Source organism: Pygocentrus nattereri, chromosome 9, assembly GCF_015220715.1.
Source record: "Pygocentrus nattereri isolate fPygNat1 chromosome 9, fPygNat1.pri, whole genome shotgun sequence".
Lineage (NCBI taxonomy): Eukaryota > Metazoa > Chordata > Actinopteri > Characiformes > Serrasalmidae > Pygocentrus > Pygocentrus nattereri.
In genome coordinates, this window is record NC_051219.1 from 4,003,835 (window position 1) to 4,017,043 (window position 13,209).

At 38.2% G+C, this 13,209-nt stretch overlaps 1 protein-coding gene across 1 annotated transcript; it reads left to right on the top strand.

The window, feature by feature from the left end:
• Positions 1–1,288: 1,288 nt before the first annotated feature.
• On the top strand, positions 1,289–12,676 carry LOC108443469 (cytosolic phospholipase A2 zeta-like). Its single transcript, XM_017724177.1, has 15 exons — positions 1,289–1,323; positions 2,511–2,538; positions 2,685–2,796; positions 3,006–3,148; positions 4,189–4,390; positions 5,461–5,566; positions 5,682–5,822; positions 6,379–6,444; positions 6,782–6,937; positions 8,362–8,511; positions 8,673–8,801; positions 9,741–9,827; positions 10,641–10,795; positions 11,616–11,784; positions 11,918–12,676. Exons 2-15 carry the CDS (start codon positions 2,513–2,515, stop codon positions 12,091–12,093), a joined length of 1,818 nt encoding a protein of 605 aa, XP_017579666.1. The 5' UTR covers positions 1,289–1,323; positions 2,511–2,512; the 3' UTR covers positions 12,094–12,676.
• The last annotated feature ends 533 nt before the right edge of the window (positions 12,677–13,209 follow it).

Consider the following 13,209-nt stretch of genomic DNA (forward strand, 5'->3'; position numbering starts at 1 on the left):
GGATCGCCCGAAAGCAAAGACCCTAGAAAATCAAAGAACTGCATGAAAGACTGGTCCAAGCATGCCGCAACAAGTGTTCTCTGACCTTGTGAAGTATTACGGAATGCTCTTATTGCTGTTAGGTTTTCCAAAAAGTAGTTACCACAAGTTTATTTTGATGAATATTGATTTTTCTCATTTCCATGAAGGGATTTAATTACTCTAAAGTTGAGTTTTATTTTTTCCAACGTGCTAAATTTTGCAAATAAATAAAGTGTGCATTAAACTATACACAAAAGTGCCCTGCAGTTCCTCATAGAGGATGTTCACTTTTTTCACTTCACCAAACTTTTGAATAAGACCTTTCTAACAGCCTGTGTCTCCAAACATGACCTGCCATAAGAAGGCTCTCCTTTGCAGGGCTGATGGGAAATGAAGGATATGTTTGTCAAACACACTCTCGGGTCTTCTGAGAGCTGGAGGGAGAGCTCATGCTCTTGGCCTTCTCTGAAGAGTCTTTAGATGTGTCGCAATGAGCCTTATATGACACGTGGCTACTAACCACAGTGTTGATCAAGGAAAAAAGAGGAATCCCTGCAAAGCCACAGAGGTTAGCTGAACATTATGGCATCAGATCCCCCCAATACCACCTCTAACTTTCTTCATCTGAGGAACAGCAGCATAGCAGATAGTACTCACCCAAAAGAATATAACTAAAGTACTTTTCTGATGGTATAAGTTTTACAAGAGATGTGGTGATGATGGGTGTTCATTGACATTCTATGATAACTATTATAACCAAATAAAATTAAAAACATCACTGTCGTAGTATCAAGCTATAAAGCGGTGTGAAAACATCCATTTTACTTAACAACTGAACAAATTTGTGCACTATGAAACTAAAAAATTGGTCTATAAACACGATATACATCGGAGGGAAAACCGCTCCGTAGTCTCACAAGGAAAACAATACTTCGCAACTAGGATAAGATAAAGCCTGGGATGTGACTTTGCGGAGGAGTCTGAGTAGAGGAGTTTGAGTCTGGAAGTATGGAAATAGGACCAACTCATGATTCCACAAAGGATTCTGGGGAATACAGTTCTTGTCGGTTTGATGACTGACTGCATGTGTGATGATGACCTAATATTAGGTAGGCTAATAAAATAATAAAAGCCCTCCTCCCTTCTGCCCATGATGCAGCCAAAGCCACGCTGCTAACATCCACCCCTTTAACATATCCTTCTCGACAACACACCCACACCCACTATAAATGTACACTCACTCTAAAGCTCGCACTGCACTGAGCTTGTTTTTACACCTCTACAGATCGTCTACAGCTGAAGGTATGAACGTTTTTATTAAACTATGTCAGCAGCTGCAGTCATAATTATTAATTACTTGCATTATTACTGGAAAAAATTGAAAAGTTTGCATATTGCATTGTTTATTTTTATTTTCATTGTTTAGTAATTACTTTATGTATACATGCATATAATGTATGCATATACATTATATAATATTTATGTATATAACTTGTGTAGTTCATAAATAAAATTCAGGTTAATTTGTATCCCAGTATGTAAATACAACTGTAAAACTTTAAAAAATGAAAGTAAACTTTTTTTGTTTTGTTTTCAATGGTCAAATGTGTACATAATAGGATGAAATATGAAAGTTTATTTATAGCCCTTATGTTGCTCTAACTAAAATAAATGTGCTGTCCATATTTATGAATGTAAAATGGTCTGTGGCTGATGAACAATCACTTGTTTAGGACACCAAAACAAAAGTGCTAAATCAAAGTCGCATGAATTTCACATATCATTTATTCATATGTTAAGACTGCCCCCGGATCTGTCACCAGACCAAACACTGGACACTTTTTAATGAGTAAACTAGCTCATGTTTAGTGCTTTGCCAAGCTAAGTTGAATGGGGAAGATTTCAGGGATGAGTGTGTGCCTAAAATAGCAAACACAACTACTGATGACCAACTAACCTGAAAAGAAATGAAGCAAAAATACAACAAGCTACTCTAACTCCCTACTTAACACAGGAGGAAATACATAATCGAAACAAGAAGCAGTCATCCTGTATTTTTGCCAAATGTTCATTAAAACTTTCACAAATTAAGTGAAGTGAGGTGGGCCTGGGCAAGCGCCCTACACCATACCAATACGAGTCCTTGGGCAAGACTCTTAACACCACCTTCACCTACCTAGGTTGTAATTCAGGAGATCATATGTGATTACCTATAAACATGTGCACAAGCAAAATACAGCATCTTTTCTGTAAAGGCAATATTTCTGCTTTTCAGCCTTAAATGTTTAACAAATAAAACGAACAGTCTTAAAATACCTTAGCCAAAAGCATGGAAATGTGACATTTGTGAAGGGATACATCATTATGATTCATAATTAGAATTAGGGAAAAAAAGTAGAAATTTCTTAATGTATTTGAAATTTTGAAAATAAGACTTGATTCTGTTTTTATTTATTCTTGTTAATACTTCTTTCTGTTCCTTTTTCCAGAGATGGGTGGGATCCTAGGCTCTGAAAGGTATTTTTTTCTTGAGAATAAAGTTGGAGACTTTTAGAAAGAAATACTTTATTATAAAAATCCACTTCTAACACAAAGGCGCATGCAGGAATTGTAGACTGGTCAAAGGTTCTACCTGTGACACCACTCCTGTGTAATGTGTGTAGCAGGGAGGTGAGAATTGGTCACTCTCTGAGTGAAGCTGAACAGCAGTATTTGGCCAAGAGGAGAGAGACTGTTCTACAGTGCCTGAAGCAGCACAGTATAGTCTGCAGTAAGGTAAATCAAACTCAACATAACTGTCAGGTACTTATTGTACTGCTATACTACTCTGTAATTACCTGAGTAACTGAGACGCATATCCAGATATGCATTGTGAAGAGCTGCATTAGTGCATTCAACACATCTAGCAATACATTTATCCTTCTTCAGTGATTCAAGAGAAGCTGTTTGTTTCAATTGTTCAGGACTTGTTTTAATGCTGGCAGGGTGAGGTGCCAAACATCGCAGTGCTGGGCTCTGGTGGTGGTTTGAGAGCTATGGTTGGACTGCTGGGATCACTGAGTCAGCTAGGAGAATGTGCACTGCTGGACTGCATCATGTACCTGAGTGGAATTTCAGGATCTACCTGGTAAGGATCCAGAACATGCAACAAAACCTCATACTGTATCTCATTTTTTGTCGTTTTTCAGTTGACATAATTTGAAAGTACACATGGTCCTTTATATTGTGTGTAAACTTAATGATGAATGACTCAATAGAAGTGACCCAGAAGTACTGGGGAGGTGGGAGGTGGGGGGTGGGGGTTCTTCTGTAATTACCATTTTGGAGATATGCAGTTTTGCTCCAACACACACACACATTATATATAGACTGTATAACTGTTTCCAGTTCAGTGTCATGAACTACCCCCTCCTGGCCCTGCAGGGTATTGCACATGGCTAGGCCATGTGGTCTTGTTTTCTTTTCTTAGCTCCACCCACTCCTCCTGTTACAACACCCTTTTCCTTTCTAGGGCACTGTTGGATCAGTAACATGGTATTAAATAACTGAACTGGCGATGGATTTAAAAGCTAGAGGAACTGACCAATAGAGATTTTGAAGCCATTTTATTAAAACCAACCACTATAAAATTGGTGTGCTTGTACCACACTGGAGGAGTCAAACTGTGGACGGCACCACAGGAACGAACAGAACCTGACTTAACTCTCGCCTGCAGTGAAGCAAAAAGTACTTAGCTAACCTACAAAAGGAAACAAAAGCTAAAAGTAAACAAGAAGGTGCCCACGCTCTGACTAAGGAAACTAGAGTAGACCCATCTGTGTGGATGTACAGGTCCCTATCTGTTTGATAAATATTAAAAAAAAAAATATTTTAAAAAACCTGTTTGTATGAATAAAGAATCTCTTGTAAAACTAAAGTTAAAGTGTGCACGTAAAATATCAAACTAAAGCACTTTCCCCAGAGACAAACTCTTCTACCCAATAAAAAGAAGTTCTGGTAAAACAGCTAAAACTACGGCAGACGCCCAACATGTGATTAAAACCACAAACTAAAACACAGCACGAAATGTATGAAACACTCCGCTCGTTGAAAAGGAGAAAGACGCTTCAGGAGTCTAGATGCTTGATGTTAGATGAAATCTCTGTCTCATCCATCTGCTCTCTGAAGGTGCATGGCGTCATTATATAAGGAACCAGACTGGTCCACCAACCTGGAGACTGTGAAAGATAAGATCACCCAAAGGCTCGCTGAAGGCAGCATCAGATGGTGGGAGATGGGTCACAAACTGGTGAAATACTATTCAGAAAAACACAACTTCAGCCTGACTGATGTGTGGGCAGCACTGCTTGTGTCTAAGATGGTGAAAGAGGTAAGAATAATTTACAGCGCTGGTCAGACCTCAAAATCCACACAAATCCTAGAACACGGTTTATCAAAATAAATGATCAAGGGCTTTCACCTCTCTTCTGCAAATCATAGTGACGATTAGTGCAAACCACAGTGACGGTTAGTGCAAATCACAGTGGCGATTAGTGCAAATCACAGTGGCGATTAGTGCAAATCACAGTGACGATTAGTGCGAATCAGTGATGATTAGTGCGAATCACAGTGACGATTAGTGCAAATCACAGTGACGATTAGTGCAAATCACAGTGACGATTAGTGCAAATCACAGTGACGATTAGCGCAAATCATAGTGACGATTAGCGCAAATCATAGTGATTAGTGTTAATCATAGTGATTAGTGCTAATCATAGTGATCAGTACTTCTACATAAATACTGTTTCAATTTCAATACATACTAAACTGCATAAACAATCTGCCTGTAGAAATGCACTTATCACTATTAAAAATTGTTAATGTGCGTTTTTTACTGGAAATTCTTTATTCGCTATGTTAGCAAGTTATCATTTCATACAGTAGCTAGGTTTAATATTTGTTTTAGATTACTAAAAACATATTTATTATCAAGCGTGTTCTGTTTTAACTGGTACTCCAGTACCATGTAGCTAAGGGTTAGCTGGCTACCTGTTGTGGTGGAGCCAATAATAAATTTTGATTTTTATTTTGCAAGAAAAATGTCAATGTATTTCTTACCTGAGCAACTCCCATGATTTTAGTCCGGAGTCCATCCCTTTTACTAAGCAAATGGACTGATTTAAGTCTGTACATTTTCTCTCCTGAAAACCTTGAGCAAAATAATTTTATTATAAAAGATTTCTAAGCACTCTGTGGTAGAAATGTTCGATTACCATTCACAGTGTACAGAGATGTGCATTTCAACGTGTAAATTATTTTAAAATATCAGTTTAAATGATTTGGTTTTAAGTCTAAAATAAAGCTGAAACAAGAAAACCCACCAGGTTCCCAACATGTGTGGTCCTTGACTATGAATTCAAACATTAAAATACAGAAAGTCTTGTTATCTGTATTTCACAGATAGATGAGAACACACTCTCAGAGCAGAGGGGCAAGCACACCAATGACCCGTACCCCATTTACAGCGTGATTGATAAGCAGTGTAAATACGACAGACAAAATGCAGGTAAGGCATTGGGTGTGTGTGTGTGTGTGTGTGTGTGTGTGTGTGTGAGTGTGTGTGTGTGTGTGTGTGTCTTTTTATGGTAAAATAGAAATATTACAGGTATTTCTGTTTGTAGATGTTTGGTTTGAGATCACTCCGGATGAGTCCGGTTATTCTCTCACTGGAGCCTTTGTGGATTCCCTCTATTTGGGAAGTCAGTTTAAGAATGGAGCAAAGATAAACGACCAGCCTGAGAATGACATGCTGTACCTACAAGGTAACACACGTGTTAAAACTCTACCCTTGGTACATACTGCACCCTAAACACGCTACATACATGCCTTATATGGAATTGCAGATCAATCCCACATTTTTGGCAACAAGTCACTCGTCCTCACTTACTCTTTTTACACTAATACTGTTACTAGTACTCAGAAGTGGGAACAAATCACTAAGTTGCAAGTAACAAAGTCTCAAGTCAAGTTCCAAGTGAAGATAGTCGAGTCTTGATTCAAGTCCCGAGTCAGTATACGTGAGTTTTGAGTCAAGTCCCAAGTCAACAGTCCTATTCCTAGAGTCCTAAACAAGTCAGTATGCGTTCTTCAGAAAAACTGAAAAAAAAGCTCAGCCAACTAAAAACAACTGCTAGTTTGAACCTCTTTTGGAATCATTAAGAACATCTAGCCTATACAGGGGGTTATGTAATGGGTGTTGTGACTGCTGGAAAGTGTGTGCTCACTGTTCATGGAGGTTTCAAAGAGCATATTTTAGTAAGTTTTGTCAAGTTTTCGCTCTGAAATCTGACCTTTTTCATTTCTATGGGATTTGTACAGGTCTGTGTGCCAGCATGATTGCTGATATGGAAGAGATTCTTAAGACACTATACGACCTGGTTATGAGTATGTACCTTTCTCTGTTTAACCTCCACATTCATCCCTCCTTTACCGAGTAAAAGCTTGTAGTTAATGGGTTGTGATGATACAAAAACATATTTCTTTCAGTTCTCAACAACTGGCCCATGGTCCACCACTCATAAAATATTTTTGGTTTGGAATGAAATTTTTCAGAATTGCTGAATTTTTTGGTAAATTTGACTCTGGGCTTAAGTTATTTGAAAGATACTGCTTTGGGACATTTACCCCCAGGGAGTGTTCAAACTTTTGAATATGCCTATGTCTCTCTCTCTCTTTCTTTGTCTATGACTCTTTCTTGAATTTTTTGTTTTTGGTTAACTAGAAATTCAAGAAACCATCCGAGAAAATCCTACATTACAACCTCCAGCTGCGCAGAAAGGTTGCCAGGTGCTCTTAGCACTTCTGGAACTCAACCTTCATCACTTGAGAAAGGAGGACACTGAAGGTCACATGGAAACCATAAATGAGCTCCTGAAAGGTTGTATTATCCCATGTGTCCCACAAACTGAGGAATTATTGGCCTACTTTTAATTCTGTTTTTAATGATCTGGTTTGACCAACATTTGAAAAGACACACAGTCTAGCCCATAGCCAACCACTCACTTATCATACACTCTTAAAGGTGCTTCAAGGGTCCTTTTAGTGAAAATGGTTCTATATAGAATCATGAACACTTACAGAACCTTTTGCAAGATTAAAGGATTCTTGGCATTATGAAAGGTTCTTTAGATTGGTGGAGAATGTGCTGTAGATGGTTCTGTATTGCACCCAAAAGAGTTCTTCTATTGCCATTGTGTGAAGCTTGTAAAAATAGAGGGTGCTATATAGAACCCTTTTCAAAGATCAACATAGAACCTTTGTTTACTAAAGAACCCTTGGAAGGGTTTTCTGAGTGGCGCAACCATCTAAGCATTGGGCCTATCTTCAGGAGATCATGAGTTCGATTCCTGGTGATGCTACAGCCATCCGTAGCAGGGAGTCCAAGACAGGATAATTGGCCTCACTGTCTCTGGGTGGGTAGTGTGGCCCCCCCTTCTCCTCCCATTACTCAACATGATGCTGGTAGGTGCAGGCGTCTGTTAGCTGACATAACATCTGGCGGTCAGCATTTTCCTCAGAGTGCATTCGGCTGTCCAATGATGTTGCGTGAGTGGCAGTTCAAAAAGAAGCGGTGGCTGGTTTCACAGGTCTTGGATGAAGCCTGTGTTGCCTTCACCCTCCTAGCATTGGTAGCATCGTGTGATTGGGGGAGTCCTAAGTAGTGGGTGGAATTGGAGACGACGTGCACTTGGTTGTGAATACGGGTGAATTATTGAATTATGTTGTAAACTGTAAGCTTCAAGCTAAAACTTAAGGCAACCACAGTCAAGTTGTAACGTGGGGAAGAGAAGAGAGATTTATTAAGGCCAGGGTCATAGAGCCAACATGGAGAGATTGCAGGACAGACATGACAAACAGGAATACATACTAAACACACAAAGGCAGCCGGAAGAATGACGCTAAACAATGTCGAACAATACAAGCACTACAAAGACCAGCAAACAACTAGGGAAAAACACAAGGCTTAAATACAGAGACAACAAGGGTAAATAAGACACAGGTGATAAACGTGGTACAATTAAGGGCAGGATCTGGAAACAAGGAGGCAGGACCAGGAAGGAAGCTAAACAAAAGCCCATGGACAAGACAAACCAAAACAAAAGCCCATGGACAAGACTAAAACCTGGAGGACTGGGAGGGGTCAATCATGACACAAATTACATGTTTAATTTTATAATTGGAAGAGTATTTTTTCTTAGCAACAGTAACTTGGAATATCAACAAGTTTTTGATTAGGAAAGTTTTGCATATGCCTGTATTTCTGTCTCCATGTCTCTTTCATGATCATCTTTGGTTAACTAGAAATGGAAGAAACCATCCAAGAAAATCCTACATCAGAAACACCAGCCATGGAGAAAGGCTTCCAGGAGCTCTTACGGCTTGTAGACCTGAATCATCATCACTTACGAAAGAAGGATACTGAAGGTCACCTGGAAGACCTCAATGAGAGAGGTTGTTTTATCCCGTCAATCCCATAAAGCAAAGAATACATGGCCTGAATTTTAATGGTCATTTAATGACAGTTAATTATTATAATCTATTTTGTGCAAGTATTTGAAAAGACACACCCACACACTGAGAAACTCCCTCTTTATTTAAATATGATGAGCCAGGAAGAAGTGGGATCAGAAGTCCTGAAAACCAGATGACATCAGTAGGGACGATCTCAGAGACAGATGCCGTCACTCTGACTGCCTGCAGTTCTTTCTTGGTCATGTTTAAAGGACAGAGTTTTTGGGACAGTGAGTACAAATTTACCCTCCATGGATGCAGTTTCTAAACACCTGCTGAATGGGCTGGTTCCCTAACCTTCAGCTCATGACTGCCCCAAATGGTCACGTAAACAGCCTACTCTGATTTCTAAGATCAGAGTAAGGCCTTGAAATCCGATTAAGAAATCCAATGAGAGACCTGAATTTTAGCTCAATAATCAGATTTCTCAGTGCTACGAACTCTTATGATTTGGATTTCTCAGCCTGTGCATGTGCAAGAACAAACCACGGCACCTGGAATAAGCAAGCAGTGTTGCCACAAGATAGCAGAAAAACACAATCAGAGCGATGCTGAAACCAAATACATGCTTGACTTAATGAAGGATTTAAATATTTTTCATTGTTTAGATGATGTGTGTTCATATTTTCAGGTAAAGTTGCGCAATGTTTAAAAAAAAAAGCCACAGCAAGTTTGAGATTTACATTACGCTTACATTGCGTTCCTTCTGTGACTTTATCGGTCAGTTGCAAATCAGAAATCTGATTATTGTCTGATTCATGTTGACCTGTTGATCAGGTTGCTGACAAAATCTGACTATCTGCAGTTATTGGATTGTTGAATGTGTTGCATTAAACATCAGGACAGCTAAGGGAGCACACTAGAAGACGTATAATACGCACATTATTAGAAACTGTATTGTGTTTAGAGTTACATTAATATCATCTTTTTAAAAGTGTGGTAGCATTGCTCCACATTTACTGCCAGAAATTTACTACAAAGCATAGAGGATTTCTCTTGTTGACATTTCAGCCATTAGCAGCTTTAACTTTAACTTTTAATTAACTTAGTTAACTTTAGTTAACTTTTTAACAGTTACTGAAATCTAGAATAATGGAATATATTAGAAATGTTGGGCTACATGTCAGCCTTATTTTAACCTAAGATTTTAATGTATATTCTTATGTTAGAGATTTGGATCACCATCATTAGGTCCATAGAGGAAGTTCTGCACTGGATCTGGGGAAAGACGTACAACTACCTCAGTGAAATGTCAGGTGGGAAACAACAACTGAGTTTTTTAATAAAATATATAGCACTGTGCAATCATCTGTGATGATAAGATGTCTTTAGAGAAACATTAATCAATAATTTTATGGAAAACAGTCAGTTCTACTTGCTTTTACTGTATGTTTGTTGTCCAAAAGCCAGGGTCTGTCATTGTGTGGGTTTGGGACATTGCCTTTAGCAAAGTTAACTTAAACTTCTGTAACAGCACAATTAATACTGAAAAGTACATATACTGCCTTCCAGACACCTTTTTCCAAGTCAAAGCAAAATATGCCCACATACCAAAGGCCTGGCTGTGCGAGAGGGTGCAGGTGATGGACTGGTGTGCCTGCAGTCCTGACCTGTCCCCAGTGAGAGTGTGATAAATGCTTTACTGGCCCAGCTTTTTCTGAAATATGTTGCAAGAATCAAAATTGAAACACCAAATATTGAGTCGTGTAGTTTACAATGTGATATAAAATAATGTAGAACTCATTATTTTAATTGAATTAATCCCAACATTTTCTGATTTGGTGTGGTATGTTTTTGGGGTATGTTCTCTACAGGACACATAATTAAATATAGCACATCTCTGGAATTGTTACTGCATGATATATTAACAAAAAAAAACCTAAACATTTGATTTTCATTCATTTAGAGGTCTGTCTGCTTGGACTTAAGTGACAGTTTGTTTAAAAAAACATTTACCTTTCCAGATACAACTATGAAAAAAAGGATAATACTCCATATAATTCATGGGTTATTTAAAGAAGCTGTAGGAAGGCCTGCCTCTATGTATTTTATATTATCTGTGCCATCAGTGAAAGATGTGGACCCCAGTGTCCTCCTGTCAGAGACGAGGGAATATGAAGACACTGCAGCGATACTCAACGCACCCTATGTCTCTGTGCTGAGAAAAGAACGAGACATTGACCTCATCATCTCCCTGGACTTCAGTGAAAAAGATCCTTTTAAGGTAGAACACCGACGCACATGCAGTGAAAGAACTTCACCTATACAATATAATGTCCTAATGCTCAATCAGTTCATATATGACCTAATAACTGGTAAATGATTCTACGGGATGCAAACGCTCAGGAGGCTATAGCGCATATATGGCAATTCAAACCTAAAGCTAGGTGAACTCAGTGTCATGACATCTAATGTAAATAATAAAACACCAAAACAAACTTATATAGTTTAATCCATTTTTTAAAATATGTTATTAGACACAGGGTGATCAGGGCAGCCTATATATATATCTCGCTGTTGTCGGAACAAAACCTTGTATCTCCATTTTTGTCAATTTTCAGTTTTTGACAATTGGAAAGTACATGTTGACCCTTATATTGTGTGTAAATTTCATGAAGGATGGGCCAAAATAAATAGGCAAAAATAAATTTTAAATAATTCTGTAATGCAGGTTTTTTCCTTCTCCTGTAAAGTTACCATTTTGGAGATATGAGCTTTTGTTCTGACAGCAGCTATATATATATATATATATATATATATATATATATATATTAGTGGTTGGTTAGTGTGGTCTCTTTGCCTAGACTGGGGTTCAATCCCCCACCCTGCACTAAACCAATAAGAGTCCTCGGGCAAGACTCCTAACACTGCCTTGGCCTTCCTGTGTAAAATGATCAAATTGTAAGTCGCTTTGGACAAGAGCGTCAGCCAAATGCCATAAATGTAAATATATATTTATATATGTATGTATGTATGTGTGTGTGTGTGTGTGTGTGTGTGTGTGTGTGTACAGGGATTAACCACAGTATGGGCATTTCTTTCAGACGGTGTTTACAGCTGCTGAAATATGTAAAGAACTTCAGATTCCTTTCCCTGAAGTAGTTTTACCTCCTGGAGAAAAGACGAAACCAAAGGACTTCTATGTGTTTAAAGACAACACCGAAGCTCCAACTGTGATTCACATCCCTCTTTTCAATGATATCAACTGCAAAGGTAACTACAGAGTAACAAAAACTTGATAATGTTGCATGTATTTGGCTTCATGGTTATGGTAGTACAGTCTACTGAGTATGTGTGACATAACAAACGTAGCAGAGCTCTAAACAGTACAGGTCTGTTTCCACAGGACAAATTGAGAAGTGGCGCAAAAGATATGCCACTATGAGGATGAGCTACAGTCATAATGATATCAAAGATCTTCTGGAGAAATCTGAATCAAACATCCAAAACAACAAGGAGAACCTGCTTAAGGAGATCAGTTACATCGTTGCACAGAAGAAATCTTTCACCAGTCTTGACTGAATCTTATGTGTGGAGTAAAACACTGCAGGAAACCAAGAAAATGTATGGAACATGAGTCCTTTAGCAAGTTGTATCTGTATGGGTAGTCTTTTATTTATTGTTGATTTATAACCATTTCAGCCTTGTTTTTATTTGTTAGTATGATAGAACCAGAATTATGGGTTCAGTTGTTCATGCTTGCACAGAAACATTAGGGTAAGAAATGTGTTTATATGCTCTATATGTGGCTTGGCAGTCGTGATAAAAGACTGGCAAAAATTTACATTAAGGTTATTAATGTAAATAAAAGTGATGACTTATTATAACAAACCTTATTGCATTAGATAACTTTAAGAATCTTATATTGATAAAGTAATAGTCATATGTAATAAGCTTTAATTAGCCTTATTTATGAATGAATAACAAATGTAGTCGTTCTTTATTATCGGTAACACGAGTGGCAGTAATGAAAATCTTCAATATGAAGAAGATCCATTTTACAACTTGTAACAAAAGAAATCTGGAACCAAAATATTGCTCAGTTAGCATTTATTAACATCGGTTAAGGTGTAATAACAGGTTAATAAATGACAACTAAACTTTAGTTGCTTGATTTAAATTGCTCATTGTTCTATTCAGATTGTTTGTTTGAATCAATGTTTTGCTTGTTACTGCTGACTTTTCCAATAATCTTGTCCAGTCCTCACCCCTTCCCTCTGTCTCCTTAGCAGTCACTCTTAGGATTCACTCTTTGTTCATACAGCAGGTAAAAGTGATCAAATCTGATCTTTTTCTTCATATGTGGCACACATGTAAACAGCGAATCTCACATTTTCAGTTCCAATTTGACAAGCTTCCATGTGGTACTGAAATCCGATGCATGTCCGCAATGCGACTAATCTGACAGATTAGAATTCACATTTTTACATCAGTCCAACGTGACATTTTTCATAATTTCATGCTGCTGAGACTCATAAACCTTTGGGCTGATGTTTTTATACTAAAACCAGGGCTCTCAAGTTTTTAAGTTTGGTGGGAGTGAGATTTATTTTGGGGGGGTGGGGGGGTGGGTGGGTCACCCATCGACCCAACGGCCCATTGACCCTCCAAGTGTGTTCAACTTAAAAGAGAACAAGT

Coding starts and splice junctions, on each gene's coding strand:
- LOC108443469 (XM_017724177.1), top strand. CDS start 2,513: ATGGGTGGGATCCTAGGCTCTGAAAG. Junction 4,391..5,460: donor TGTCTAAGATGGTGAAAGAG/GTAAGAATAATT, acceptor TGTATTTCACAG/ATAGATGAGAACACACTCTC. Junction 5,823..6,378: donor TGACATGCTGTACCTACAAG/GTAACACACGTG, acceptor GGATTTGTACAG/GTCTGTGTGCCAGCATGATT.